This window comes from Adiantum capillus-veneris, chromosome 24, assembly GCF_014529385.1.
Source record: "Adiantum capillus-veneris isolate H3 chromosome 24, ASM1452938v2, whole genome shotgun sequence".
Lineage (NCBI taxonomy): Eukaryota > Viridiplantae > Streptophyta > Polypodiopsida > Polypodiales > Pteridaceae > Adiantum > Adiantum capillus-veneris.
This window is the reverse complement of record NC_140954.1, coordinates 24,285,090-24,300,310: the sequence shown is the minus strand read 5'-3', so window position 1 is coordinate 24,300,310 and position 15,221 is coordinate 24,285,090. Positions and strand designations below refer to the sequence as shown.

The 15,221-nt window shown below is 44.2% G+C and overlaps 1 protein-coding gene across 1 annotated transcript in view; it reads right to left on the bottom strand.

Moving 5' to 3' along the window:
- The window catches only part of LOC147426095 (chorismate mutase 1, chloroplastic-like), a 46,246-nt gene extending 33,176 nt beyond the window's left edge, over positions 1–13,070 (bottom strand). Inside the window, exons 1-2 of the mRNA XM_086498453.1 lie at positions 12,761–13,070; positions 12,173–12,392 (exon numbers count right to left, since the gene is read on the bottom strand). Coding sequence (XP_086354579.1) covers positions 12,173–12,392; positions 12,761–12,960 — 420 coding nt within the window. The 5' untranslated portion in view covers positions 12,961–13,070. The remainder of the gene's footprint in view (positions 1–12,172; positions 12,393–12,760) is intronic.
- Between the last annotated feature and the right edge of the window lie 2,151 nt (positions 13,071–15,221).

Below are 15,221 nucleotides of genomic sequence, written 5' to 3'. Positions count from 1 at the left end.
GCATTGTTCAAGAGTTTCATTCGTGATCGTTTCCTATATTTTAGATCCCTTTTCCTAGGCATGACATATTGTATGTTGAGCACGTTTCTCTTATGGATGAGCACGAATGTATGCAGATTTTTCATGAAAAGCTGAAAAGTATGTATGTAAGGAAGTCACATTCTATGTCTCTTCCTTGGCATGACAGTTTCCGAACGAGCACATGAAAGTATGAGCACCAAGCATGGGTATTTCCGTTGTGATTTGCCACAGTTGATTGATTTCGATCAAACAGAAAAGATTCGATCTTATTGTTTACATGTGTTTCATGAACGGATTGTCACTCCGTCTCTATGTTCATCTACATTGAATACACAGTCTTTAGAGAAGACAATATTTTTTTCCTTCACTTTACATGGAATGGGTATGTTCATGGTTTTGTGTTGAAAATGGTTTCAGGAATTTTCAGCCATGGAGATTCTTGAAGACGAAAGAAGCAGGTCTCTAGACGAAGTTGAAGCAAGGAAGGAGCCACAGAAGACTTTGTGTCGCTTTCGGCGCAGCCCAAAGAAGCAAGCGTTCCAGACCTTTATGAAGTTCAAGTACCGCACGACCCACACATTAGAGTGGGCCGGCGAAGAGTCCCTTCCAGGATTCCAGATGCTATTGGCGATCTCCCTCGACGCCATACAGTTTGGTACCAGTACCTCACTTTGAAAAGGAGGGGATGTCACGTGACACATCCAGCCCTATGTGTCCGTGGACAAGCTACAGCATGACCAGGGTTCAGTCAATTCAATCAGTCTAGATTAGAAGTGATCTGGCACTTTTGTGAGTCTATTCGTAGACCGTGCATGCCCAGTCACTTGGTATAGATGCATATCCTCCAGTTGCACACAGCATGATCATCAGTATTCCCTTCAGAATCCATCAGATTCAGTCAGGGGAATTTTCCAGTGCATTTAGCCTATTTTCCCTATTTTTGACATTTTTCACTTATTATTTTTAAGTGACTTTCCAACAAAAGTAGGTAGGGCAATTTTGCTAAGTTAATATATAAGTAAACCCAAGTTAGCAGAAGAGGTAGCAGGAGCTTCCCGCTCAACAGACACCTTCTCAACAAGAACCCCTCAAGCACCTTCCCGCACCAACACCTAGCCCTAGCGTTTTGGTTTCCTCTTAGCCCTACCGTTTTTGCATAGCCTCAGCACCTCCACAAGCCTCACGTTTCCAGCTTTCCCATGATTGCCACAGTGCCTGATCCTTAGCGGTTGCATCAACATTCACTAACGCTGTGAGCGGGATGAAAACACACACAGCGCCTCTATAACGACCCGACACACTCTTGGAATGATACACACACACTATGGGGCACCACTCGGCTTACACAACACACCTGGCCGAGACAAGGAACACACCTCTGGAGTGAGAGGAGAGAGACTATCCACTTGCCCACTCCACACAGACACACACACACACACACCCAAAACACTCAGTTGAAAAGAGGAGAATTTCTGATGTTTAGATACAATTGAGCTTAGGCCAACACCAATGGGACAAATAGCTCACACAATATGGGTAAAAGATACCAGATACAATCACAAATTGGAGCAGAAGCTTTGCTCATAGGAGAAACTTAAACAACCAAAATAGCAGAAAAAGAGTGAGGAATTTGGCAAAATAGACAGCGCCATCGCGTCCGGAACGGCCCAAAACCCCAGTCTACAATGTCAAAGTGCTCAAATCCGACCTCGGCCAAAACACGCTCCAAAAACCCCAAACACACACCTGCGGCTGTTCCTCCTCTCTTCTCCACGTTTTTTCTGGTCTTCTCTCTGTTTCTCCAGTTCCCACACTTAGCTTTATTAGTTGGGCACCCTTGGCCTTTTAGATGACCTCAAACGGACCCCGAACAGGCCAAAAACTGACCTCGCAGTGAATACTTATCACCTTTTTGCATCATCCGCACACCTGGCACTCATTTCTTTTCAATAATGCGTCTCGCAACCACGTGAAGTGGCCCCAAAAAGTGGTCCTAATGATGACCTTTCTGCATAACTATCACAAGAAAACATCCACGTTGTGTCCGTACTTCTCCACGTGCAAGTATTGACCCCATTCGCCGTCCTGACGCCACTAGATGCCATCTGACGCACCTGCTTACCTCATGTCGTCGGCCCGCAGATAGCTTCTTCGAGAAGTTTTACGCGCTACCAACTCCTTATTGTAGAAAAAACACACTGGTACTGGTAATAGTGAAAATCGTTGCACTATGTACACCCTGTCCTACCTGTACACATGTGGGCCCCACGTAACCACCTGGCTCTGAAAAATGGGCAATTCTTTATTTGATGCACCATGCATGTATATGTACATATGCGCAATCCCTTGCTCCAAAAAACTCCTGACAATGCCAGCCGCAGTCCCAGATTTGCATAGTGTTTTTACTAACGCTACAAGGCAGCCCAGCGTTTTTGGTTTTCAACCCTTTTGCGGGAGAAGACTCGGCGTTTTCAGCATGCATTAGAAGCAGCAGATTTAGCCCTAGTTGGTTGCAGAAGATCCCCATTTTTAGCCCTCGAAAACGCAGCCAAAACAGTCATTTTCAGCCACCGAAACAGTCCCAAAATTCAGCAAATAGAAGACCACAAATTTCAGCCCTAAAGTCGTCATCCCCATCGTCGTCGTCGGCATAGTCCCAAGTTGCATCAGTCCATTGCATCCGCATTGTACCACTTTGTGCAATCATAAGTAGACCTCTCTAGCCGACAAGAGTGGGGCCTTCGGAGGAAGGTTTTACGTCTTTGGTGTCGTATCTCTCTTCTCTCTCTATCTCTCATCTCATACACTTGCACGCACAGTGTCCATTCACTTTGTTGTGATCATAGCACTTTCCATTAAAAAACGGAAGGCTCTCCCTTCCATAAGAACTAAAAGGAACCTTGAGCACAGTTCGGAGCACTCATCTTGAGCAAAGCGCAAACAATCATTCCGCTGCACCTAACATGTAGTAGATGTTCTCTATGGTTTGCCTCATCCTTGGAGAAGACAATCATGTCATCAAAGAAAGTGCCCACAAAATATCTGTACTCTCTGAAAATCTTGTTCATCATTGGGTTAAAAGTCGTTGGAGCATTGGTAAGCCCAAAAGGCATCACCAAAAATTCGAATAAACCGAAGGTCGTCCGAAAAGCTGTCTTGTAGACATCTCCTGACGCGATTCGGATTTGATGATATCCGCTCTTCAAAGTGATCCTGCTGAAACAAGAGGATCCCTGTAGTCGGTCTAGAATATCATCGATCCTAGGAATCGGAAATCTGTTCTTGATGGTGATTTTGTTGAGAGCTTTGTAATCAATGCACATTCTCCAAGATCCGTCTTTCTTCAAAACCAACAACACCGGAGAGCAGTAAGGTGAAGTACTCGGCTGGATAAAAGGTGGCCGGTTCGGTGGTGTACTTCTAGGTATAAATCAATGGTATAATCCTCAAGACGAGCTGGTGCGGGCCCTCAGAGAAGCAATTGGCATGAGTGTGGAGAAAATCTTGGCGTTCTTTATCAAGGTCAGATATATTTGTCCTATGTTCATCATTCAACTCTTTCAAAAAGATCGAGTAAACAAATAGATTGGATTTCATTAATTTCGAAACGGCCGAAGCCGATACAATAGGGACAGACTCGCCCTTAAGTTTCACATCAAGTACAATGATTCGGCCCTTTTCAATAGTCAGTGTCGCTTTCTTCGCCCGATAATCGACCACGACGTTGTTCCTATTGTTGCTAAACTGGCTTTATTTGACAAGAAAACAATTCTAAATGAATTATTGGATTTATAAGTGAGAGGGTTTTCTCGCTTGGAACAACAGGAAAAATATTTCTAAATGAATTATTGGAATTTTAAGTGAGAGGGTTTTTCTCACTGGAGACATCCGAGTACAGAGTATTCCTAGTGCGTCGTTTAAAGTAATGACGGAAGCACTGAGAACGGGAATATCTGTAAGGCCACCAGGAACGGGTACTTCTGATGCGTCACATCGGATGGGTGACAGGGAGCATCGGAAAGAAGTATCCGACCATCCAGGAACGGACATCTCTGATGCGTCGTAGGATGGGTGACATAGAGCATCGTGAAGGAGATTGTACCGTAAGTTCGGTAGGAAAGGACTAGGTGATGAGTATTCCTGATGCGTCACAAGGTGGGTGACGGGTGCATCGAAAAGGGAATATCCATAGTCGGGAGGAAATTCCGAACTGTGTTAGAATTGTGCACAAGGAAAAAGCAAGCACTTGAATGAAGATGGGTTCAAAGGAAACTTTGAGGAAAAACAGATGCTTTCTGAGAAAGCGGGATTGCCTTTCCGGAAAGCAGATGCTTTCTCGCGAGGAAGTCTATGTCTGCATTGCAACTGTGCATGTGATTGCATCCAGGGACGCCTAGGAAGTGCTGTGAAAGCATTGTTTTTAACTTATAAGGTTTTATTGAGTTTTGGGCAGGTTCAGACTATTTTTAAAATACGTTGGCCGCCCACTTAATAAGTGGGCAGCCATCTGATAAATAAGGCAACAGATCAGCCAACGTTTTCTCTCTCTCTTTTTCTGGCAAAACAGAAAAAAAAATTGAAAAAAAAAAAAAAAACCCGGCCGCAATCTCGACGCGAGCAGCTATTCGTGCCCGTGGCTAGGAGCTATAAAAGCATCACATGCCCTCACTCAGAGAGGAGGACCAATCGTTGCAAGGAGGAGATGCTGCTGCAGATTTCAGCCGTAAAGAAGACGTTGCCGGTGATGCCCATGGCTGCCCCAAGTGTACCAGATGTCGCCAAGACCCAGTGCACGAGTTCCCTCGCGAAGAAGTGCCTACGAATCGTGTTTCCATCACGACAAGTTGCTGTTTTTCTCTGTTTTCAGCCCATAAACGTCGTAGACGGGGCTGATTTACGAGAAGGAACCCGAGAACACACCTCTTTTGTGTGTAGGATTGGAAGAGAGGATTTTCTATGGAGAGATCTCTTCCGGGGAATTGCTTTTTCGAGAACGGAGTTGCGTTTCGAGCGTCGAGACTTTGAAGGTAACGATTTTCATGTTCTAATCTTTGAGTATTTGATTGCAGGTGTACTTCCTCTTCGTGAGGGAGTAGGAGCAGAGGAAGGCATGAGCCTCTGCAGGAGAAAAGCGCTCTGAGGAACTAGAGCCAGATCAACCCAAGGGTTTCGTACCCGAGTTTGGGAAGTAGATCCACGGATCGGAGAGAGGTAATCTCTCAAGTTGTGATCCAGAAGTTGGGATTCCCAAGTAAGGACTTCGTGTCCGGGAAAGCAGAGTTGTTCTGCGGGAAGAGGACTCTAGAAAGAGAGTAGAAAAGAGTTGCAGGGATGTCACGCCCTGAGTTTGGAAGGTGAGATCCAGAGGCGAGAACCTTGGTTCTCAAGGATTTGGAATAAGGAACGGAAGTTCCTTGGAATAGGGTTTTGCCCTAGGAATCGGAAGCTAAGGCTTCCAGGAACCATCAAGTCTTATTCTAGAACGAACGTGGTAATACGTTCGGTTCAAGTGCTTGTATAGACTTCTCCTCAGTAATAAAGATACTATTACGGGGGGGGACCAACCCATCTTCTGGTCCCCAGTACTGTGTCGATCTTCTCACTCTCTATCTCTCTCTCTATTTATTTCTCTCTATATCCTCTGGCTTCAGTAATAAGTGATAAATCCTATTTATCCGAATGTATTTTATATTGTTATGCGCTCTCGTTTGTGACACCTATGGTACCAAGGTTCTCCCAGGAGAACATCACAACCTTCCAAGGGCATTATGTCAAAGTCCTCGTGCCCCAAATACCCCTAACAATGCAACCGAAGTTTGCCAATGACAGGTGTAATGGCCTGTCCTTGTCGGGTGCCGCTAGAACTGCCTTTGCTTGTGGTCCCATCCGATCGGGTGTAATCTCGAGCCGCGCCGCCAATTCAGGTGAAATGAAGTTGGCCTTGGCTCCTCCATCAAAGAAAATCAGGGCTTCTTGATCTTTCACTTTGCCCCAAGCTCGGCAAAGTTCTGTACTCTCATCAATCGTGCTTGGGTCAGTATCCATGCAATCTAGAACCAGTCTTACTTTCATCTTGCCTTTCATCCACGTTCCTTAGCTGCCAGAGAGTTTAGGGCACTTCGTGGAGATGTGCCCAAGTTCCCCGCATCCAAAACACTTCCCCTCTTTGATGTAGTTGGCTCTCTCCCGAAGAGTGAGCAGGGGTCGTGCATCCTTATCTTTCTGTTCTTGGGGGCTCTTCTTCTTTCTGCTTTCATTTTTAGAAGTCTGTTCGGTTCTCTGCGTCATGATCTTATCTGTGGGGTAAGTCAGACTGCTTGAATGTATGGCAAAACCCCATTTCGCATGACTCATTAGTTCTTCAATAGAATCTAACTTTTATTCTAAGCAGTGATCTCGGATCTCTGTAGGAAGTCCGCAGCTAAACCGCTCAATCTGTTCTTTAAACGAGATCTCCTTAAATAAAGAAGCAAGTAGAAAAGAGCTCCAGAATCTCTGGCATAAGAAGAAATAAAAGCCTTTCATGTTCGAGCATTTCCCTTGAAGTAAGAGATAGCCCTCCGAATCTTGGAGTGCTCTGAGTAATGCCTTCCAAAGAAAGCTATATCAAACTGTTGTATGAAGGCCAAAGCCGTCGAAGCATCTCGGAATCCAGAAAAAGTGTCAAATTTAATTGATTGTCCACCTTCTTTAAATTCTCGAACTTTCTTGCTTTTATCCTCGAGAGAGTCATACTCGTTGGCTTTGTAGAAGTGTTTCTTCTTTGAATAAAATCTGTGATCATCGGAGTCCGAACTATTTGAAGACGAGTCCTCTGTAGAACTGTCAGAAACTCGGCGAAACTTAGGCTTCTTTGCCTTTTTCTTGTCCTTTCCGAAGCTTTGCTTTTTGCTTCGCTTTTTCCCTTTCCTGTCTTCTTTGCTCGAGTCAAAAGAGCTAGAAGAACTATCAGAAGAAGAAGAAGAAGAAGAACTGGATACTCCTTCAAATCGCACATGCTTCTTCTGCTTTCTTGCCGAAGCAAAAGTAGATTGATGACCCAAATAACCCGGTGTAAGGTGCAACGGAATGAATGTTGAACTTTGCTCAAGATGAGTGCACCGAACTGTGCTCAAGGTTCCTTTTACTTACGGAAGGGAGAGCCTTCCGTTCCTTTAGTGAGAGAGTGCAATGGACAAACAAAGTGGATAAACACTGTGAATGAAGGTGTTGAGATTGAGAGATAGAGAGAGAAGAATACGACACCAGAATGTTGTCAAAACCCTCCTCGGAAGGCCCCACTCTCTATGGCAAGGGCGGTCTACTTATGATTGCACAAATCTCTACAATGCAATGGACTTGCCGACGATGTCGACGACGATGAGGACGACGATGAGACGGGCTGAAATCTGAAAATGCTAATGGCTGAAATTTGCAAATCTTTATCTGCTGAATTCTGACTCTATGTCGGTGATGATGCCGATGACGACGACGCGCTGAAAACGCAGATGCTGAAATCTGCGTTTTCCGGGCTGAAACTGCAAACTTCGCGGGATCTGGCGGTGCGGCAAGGATCCGCTGCGGGGAGGTGAGATCTGCGAGGTTTGGGACTTGTTCTGCTGTGTCTAAAGGCTGAAAACTGAAAACGCTGGTTCTATGGCTGAATCTGTCGCGATAATCTGCAAAAACGCTGAGGTGTCCTGCAGATGAAAAAACGCTAGGGCTGAAAATGGTCTTGCTGTGGGGAATCTGCTAACACTCGGGCATCTACTTGGTCTGCTGTTGCCAGGAATCTGCAAGAGCAAAAAGCTGGCTGATCTGGTCCAAAAACGCTAGCCTTCTGCTGTGATGCAAAAAAGCTAGGCCTCTTGGGGGTTCTGCTGAGAAGTTGCATGTTGAGCGAGTGCTCCTGCTCCCTCATCTGCCAGAAAGTGCTAGCTCTAGTTTGTTGTCCCAAAGTGATGACGTGGCTACTCTGCAGAAACCCTAAAACCTGCAAACCCTAATTTCTGTCAGAATCCCTAATTTTGGAAACCCTAACCCTAACTGCTACTGAAACCCTAACTGTGGCTGAAACCCTAATTTTGGTGGTAGAAATGCCACGTGGCAACAGTACGGACTTCCGAGATTTGTGCCGGATTTTACGACGGATTTTCAGCTTTTTGCGTCAGATTTTGGCTACGCAATGAGAGAGAGAGAGAGAGAGAGAGAGAGAGAGAGAGAGAATTGCATTGCTTTATTTTTAATAAAGCCCTAGAGAGAGCTTGTGAGGGAAACAGAGTTTGCTTTTGATTGGAAGCTTTTGGGGCTCTGCTTTTGGCATCCCTTGTAAACTTTAAATAAGCGGTTTGGACACACACTCTGCAGAGCATCTGGACGCAGAGTCTGAGAGTGAAACCCTAACCGCTCTCTTGTACTTTGAACATTGATTAATACATAAAGAAATACCGAAAGGGGCGCCAGTCTTTGGGGCCAATATCTCTAGGCACGGAACTCCGCCGGGCCAGTGCAAATCTATTGTGATCTGTGAATTGTTTTGAAGTGGTTATTTGGTGCCGTCGTGATTGATTCTTGCTTGAAGTGTCCAAGTCTATTACAGTGGTATCAGAGCACAACCGATTTCTCTTCTACGGGAAATCCGATCCCCAAATTTTTTTCCGCGGCACCTATGGCTTCATGCAAGGATCAGTCGACTCCCTCTACATCCGAAGATGCGGGCAAGGATCACAACGAAGATTCCAGCAGAGAGTATGGCCCGCCTCGGCCTACTCAAGCGGAGTAAAGAGATATGAAGCGTCGTCAACTGATCGACGACGCAAAAAAGATGATGCTCAGTTTTACGAAGGATCCGAAATTGGCAAAATATATGAGCGAGACTTCTTTTCAGGAAGTGCATGCGCAGTGGCAAAAAACCACCACACCACCCCCAAAACCTGCTCTCAAGAAACCTTCTCATCACAAGCAATATTCAGAGAAGGAATTAGAAGAGGTGGTTGATGCACGGATTGCTCAACTTTTTGACGCACAGAAGAAAGCCAAAAAGCACGGCAAAAAGCAGAAGAAAGGCACTGACCTCCCAGGTTATTTGGGTCGTTAGTCGACATTTGACAAAGCAAAGAAACAGAAGAAGCGTGTTCGATTTGAAGAAGTACCCAGTTCTTCTTCTTCTTCTTCTTCTTCTTCTTCTGACAGTTCTTCTAGCTCTTCAGATTCGAGCAAAGAAGACAGAAAAGGCAAAAAGCGAAGCAAGAAACAACGCTTCGGTAAGGGCAAGAAAAAGGCAAAGAAGTTCGCCCAGTGAGTGACAGTTCTACAGAGGACTGGTCTACAGACAGTTCAGACTCCGATGACGGAAAATTTTATGCGAACAAGAAGAATTTTTATAAAGCCAACCAGTATGACTTTCTGGAAGATAAAAGCAAGAAAGTCCAAGAGTTTAAGGAAGGTGGACAGTCGATCAAATTTGACAATTTTTCAGGATACAAAGATGCTTCGAAGGCTTTGTCTTTTATACAGCAGTTTGACATCACTTTCGCGGGAGGACGTTGCGGGCAGCTGTACAGAAAGTTGCTTTTTGTGCAGCTGAAATTCTACGCAAGCTAATTGCATAGCTTTTGGAACAGTTGCTTTATTTTAATAAGCTTTTAAGTTGAAAGCTTTTGGGGCTCTACTTTTGGGCATCCCTTGTAACCTTTAATTGTGTGGGCAGGGCTCTCACAACTCAGAGCATCTGGACGCAGAGTCCGAGAGTGAGAACCCTCCCACTCTCTTGTACTTTGAACATAGATTAATACAAAAGAAATACCGAAAGGGACGCTAGTCTTTGGGGCCAACATCTCTAGGCACGGAACTCCGCCGGGCCGTGTCGAATCAATTGTAAACTGTGAACTGTTTTGAGGTGAATCTCTGCTGTGTCGCGGCAAAATCTTGACTTGGAGTGTCCAAGTTTGTTACAGATTTGGAATGAATTTTTGAATGTGATTTGACATGTGATGTCAAGTGATGTCCTGTGATGTGACTGTCGATTGGTACATGTGCTAGATGTGTTGTTCCTAGTGCGTTAGTACTAACATTCAGTGTCTGCTAAGACAGTTTATGGCCTCTGTCTGTTTTGCAGGCGTAATCGAGGGCGATTACAATGCTTTCAAGGAGGGAGTATGTCACAAACTGGTGACGTGGCAGCAGGCCCCCAGACACACTCACACAAGCTGGCAGGCAGGGTACAGGCCCGCAAAACGTGGCGGCAAGTTGACGTGGCAGGTTGTACGCACTGCTCCAAATTTTGTGGCGTGAAAAAAGCTGACAGTGCTGACGTGGCCTGTCGTACAGAAATCTTGCTTTACGGTGGCTGAAGTTCACTTGCTGAATTGGCAGCTTTTGGATAATTGCTTTCTTTTAAAAGCTTTTAAAAGATGAATGCTTTTGGGGCTCTGCTCTTGGGCATCCCTTGTACCAATAAATAAGTGGGCACGGCCTCACTTCTCAGAGCATCTGGATGCAGAGTCTAAGAGTGAGCACTTGCCCGCTCTCTTGTACTTTGAACACAGATTAATACAAAAAGAAATACCGAAAGGGGGGCCATTCTTTGGGGCCAATATCTCTAGGCACGGAACTACGTCGGGCCGTGTCGACACAAGTGTGAATTGTGAATTGTTTGAAGTGAATTCTGTTGTGTCGCGGTAGAATCTTGACTTGGAGAGTCCAGGTTTGTTACAACGCCTAGTCATTCACTGCGTGGGAAGAAAAGAGAAAGGGTCGTCGCCTGCAAAAGCTACAAGCAGGCTGATGTGGGAAACATGCAGCACCTTCCAGCCTGCACATAGTGCGTGAGTAAGCCGTCAGCTGGCAACCATCGCTGCTCATGTGTGCAAGGTGACAACCGGTAGGATGTGTTCATGATGCCACCGGACGCATGACTGATTATTTCATGTGCGCACTACATCTGACACCATGTCAGTGTGCATTCAAAAGTGTGCCCGTGAGCACAGGAAGAAAGAGAGGTGGCACCATGGCAGGATAGAGAGAAAACATGAGACGAGACAATATGTGCAGGCTACATGACAGAGTTTGCACCACGTGTGCCACAATGAACTGGAGTGCAACTAGACAGGCAACAAAATGAGCAAGATGAAGTACATAGCACCAAACTGAAGAGAAGTTCCAATTTCTTAACTTGTCTCAATTTCAAAGCCTACCTGTTAAGGTTGATTGCACTAAAGAAAAAGGTCATGCCCTAGGGACACATAAGGAACATAAATTCCCCTCAATGAAGAGAGCCGCCAAGTCATGTCACAAACCTTCAAAATCCAAACTAATGTACAAATCTTTACCAAAAAAGGACCACTCACGATGAAAGGGGCAGGGCACAACTTTCATTCTAATAAATTTTGCACACATAGAACAAATTCTCCACTATGCTTCAAAATGGAACTCAAATTGTTTGTGTAATAGATAATTTTCACATACTTTCCTAAGATCAAAATTTTGAACAATACTTTGTAGCTCGTCAAAGTAGTACTGTGAAATTAGACATATATTCAAGCAAACATCAGTTCCATTAAATTAGTGCTCTCAATTGAAATTGTACACTGCATCAGCGTAGAGTTTACTATTCAATTCTATGTAGAACCAAAAATTAAGTTCAGAGTGTAAAGTGAATTATTTAAATCTTTGAACATAAATGTTCTCTTGTTACATTTTTGTCAGGTCGTTTTGTACCTAAATCACCTACAGATTTAACTCTAATATAAACCTACCCTGATGGTCACAAAAAAGGGAATACATAGATGTGTACAGTAGAAAGCGTAAGGGAAATGTAGCCACAGAGAGTGGAAAAAAATTTCAAGCCTCCCTAGCTTCAGTTTTAATCATACTATTGTACAGACGGGATATTCATGCAAAAAGACCAATTCTGATGGGTCATAAATTGCAAGACCAATTCTGAAGGGTCATAAATTGCATCCACACTCATCACTACATACGACAACTTCTATCTTCAAAGAAGCTCCTCACAAAAGTACTACAGTCAATGTCACTAAATCGACAGCTGCTAGTGCTCATTGCCTATTATAAAGATCACTATTGCAGCATCCTCTGACATTTAAAAATGCCGAACAACTTCTGAAAGTAAAGGCCAACCAAGCATTGATAATTTTCAGATCTGAAAACGCACCTTGGCATGAAGGCTTTCAGTCTCTTTAAGCATGTACTCTACAAGAGATCCCTCAAATCCAGGAATAGAGAATCTGTTGGCGTCATAGGTGCGGTTGTTAATTTTGTACTGAGCTCTTTCAATGAGGCTGAAGATGATGCTATCCTCTTGGCGTATGAGAGAGTCTCGAATGGTTGCAAGGGTCAAAGTGTCACTCTCATCCATAGCAGTGGCAACTTGGCTGCAATTAAGAGCAGAATAACATTAACTGGCCTAAGAACCAGCCGCTTCGAGACATGCGTTAGAAAATGCAAATCTACGCATGACAAAAGCCTCCAGCGCTCTCGTTGAAACTGAGAAAATTGTGTGTGACGCGTGCATACCCTAAACGTGTGTGTGTGTGTGTGTGTGTGTGTGTGTGTGTGTGTGTGGGGGGGGGGGGGGGGGCCGCCATGCAAACGCAAAGGACCATAATATTCACCGTGCATAATGCAGTTTCAAGGAAAAACCCTGAGGGCAAAAGCAAAAGATATTCACCGTGCATAATGTAGTTTCAAGGAAAAACCCTGAGTGCAAAAGCAAAAGGAAACGCAAAAGCCATAGCTATACCCTGATGCAGCACCAATGCTGGAAGAAGGCGTTTGCGATGGCTTCGCCAGGATGGGAGCCCATGCAAGAGCAGTATATTCGTGCTTGAAGGATGCCATTGAAGCAGCCAAGCGAGTACAAGAGGAGGAAGAAGAGGCAGGGGCTGGTGATGACTGTAGATGTGTAGAGATAGAGGGAAGAGGGGGGAATCTCAGAGCCATAAATGAGTAATTGGTGTCGGAGGATCTGTGAGCAAACGCTTCAGGTCGGGGTCCGTGCTGCGTTTCTGCGCATTGCCGTGTTCAAGGTTGCGCGTTGCTTTAAGAAACAATGTGGTAGGCTAGACCAGTCGCCAGTGTACTAGTGCTGGTTTGAAAATGCGATAAATGGCTTCGTGTCACACGTGAAACTGTCCTCCAAAAGCAATGAGCACTGAGCACCAACTTTTATTGCCAAAGCCACATGTTAGCTCCTCAACTCCAATGAGGCCCGGGGATGTGTGTAGGCCTATGCTTTGTGCATCTGTGACAGGCTACTACTTGAAGAAGCATTAGAATTTAGCGATAGCAACACTACAGTATTCTTCAGCCACAATTTTTTGTTTAGCAACATGTTGCGTTGCCCTTTGAGGTTGGGTCTCTTCTTGCAACAATACAGAGACAAGAGCTTTTCCATACCTTATAACCCCCTGATATTAATTGTTGCTCAATTTCTCGTAGGTGTTTCGGTCTTCCAATCGGTCAGACCATCAAACTTCACATGATCACATTTCTTGTTTGTCACAAGGGTCTAAGAAGAGTCAAAAGTCCAATAAGGCAATGCATCAAGAATTGTGTGCACAAGGGAACCAATGGCAATTAAATGCTCCTTGAGATCTTTAATCTTCTCAAGAAAGAAATTTATACCATCCTCCCCGTGACTCTGACTCCTAACTTTGATAAGAAAATTTTGTATGATTAGGCCCTCCATACAAAGGCGCCCACCTATCCCATGCCTATTTTTCTATTTTGTTAAGCATGTGTGTGGAATAATGGAATACCTAATAGAAAGCACAATTTAGACATAAGCCCATGCATCTTTAGCATCCCAATATGTCTGCTCATCAGTAGATGCAAAAAAACTAGCATTAGAATTACTAGAGTGTGCATCATCATCCATTATCATCATCATTTAAACCTTTACCAAGAGAACTTGGTCTCATATCACAACCTTGCACAATGTTCCAAATGCCCTTTGCAAACAAGAACATGTTGCATGATGTATACCCAAAGTGGGTACTACCTCTCACAGGTTCTTAAAAAATTTCATAGTTGTCCCCATTCAGTTTGTCCTCAGAGAGTCGACATGTGGAAACATCAGTGTTGTCAGCCATGGTGGGTGATTACACCTAATGCAATAGTTGTTACTGTCCCAACACACGGCAAACACAATGTTTACAAAGACTAGTGCCTTTACAGAATGGAGCCTGGTAGGTATACTCCACAGTTGATTCTCATGGTGTAGCTAGAGGCATACATCCTAAAGGCTATGTTGCGCATTGATTATTGAAGAATCTTGTGAGACAAGAGCAAAAGTTTAAGCGCCATCTTTGTTATTCATTCTTATGATGCTAGGGAAACTCAAAAGCATGGAGGATAGGTCACAGCTTCCATATGCAAAAGTTGATTTCAAATACCCTTAGGAAAAGAAGGCGCAAATGAACTCTTAGAGTATGGCAAACACGTGATGTTAAGATACAAGGGATGTCATGTTTCCATCAACCATTGACTATTGTCAATCGTTACATGCATGTCGGTGACAAGCCCTATCATACGGTGTTGAGGATGTGCTTCTACGGTGGTGATGTTTCCTATACCAATGTCATTGTCGTGATAGCCACTACTTTTCCATTACTAGGGCCGATGTCGCAATATCGAATGCCCATGACGGCCCCACTGTATGATATGTCATCCATTAAGGAGCATTGTTGTAAATCTTTACCGGCTGGAAGAAAAGGTAGTAGATGTGCGTTTGTTGATGCTAAGAACTATTGTAGGAGTTGTCAATTATTGTTGAGACCATGCTAGCAATGTTACAAAATATCGTGCTACCAATATGTAAGCCTTTGGTAGCTCCAAGTTATCTACGGCCGTGATAGGCCATAAACAATTACAATTGAAAATGATTTTGAGCCTTACCAACCATTAAGTAGCTACTATATAAGTAGACCAGGTCCATTATATGTACATGTTTGACAAGGTTGATTCTCTTTACCATGCGATTTGTACGACAGCAGAAGTATTTGTTGGCTGTGAGCACAACAATATGTATAGGAAACAAAGCTTCGAGTTGGGGCATATTGAATAATGGATTCCAAAGTTTGGAATATGCTATTAGCATACAAACTTGGGAAGACTTCGCAATGTGTCTGCAAGCAATATGTTACTTTACTGAGTGTTGGCATGAACCACACTTAGGGGGTTTACGACAACTCTACATTCAA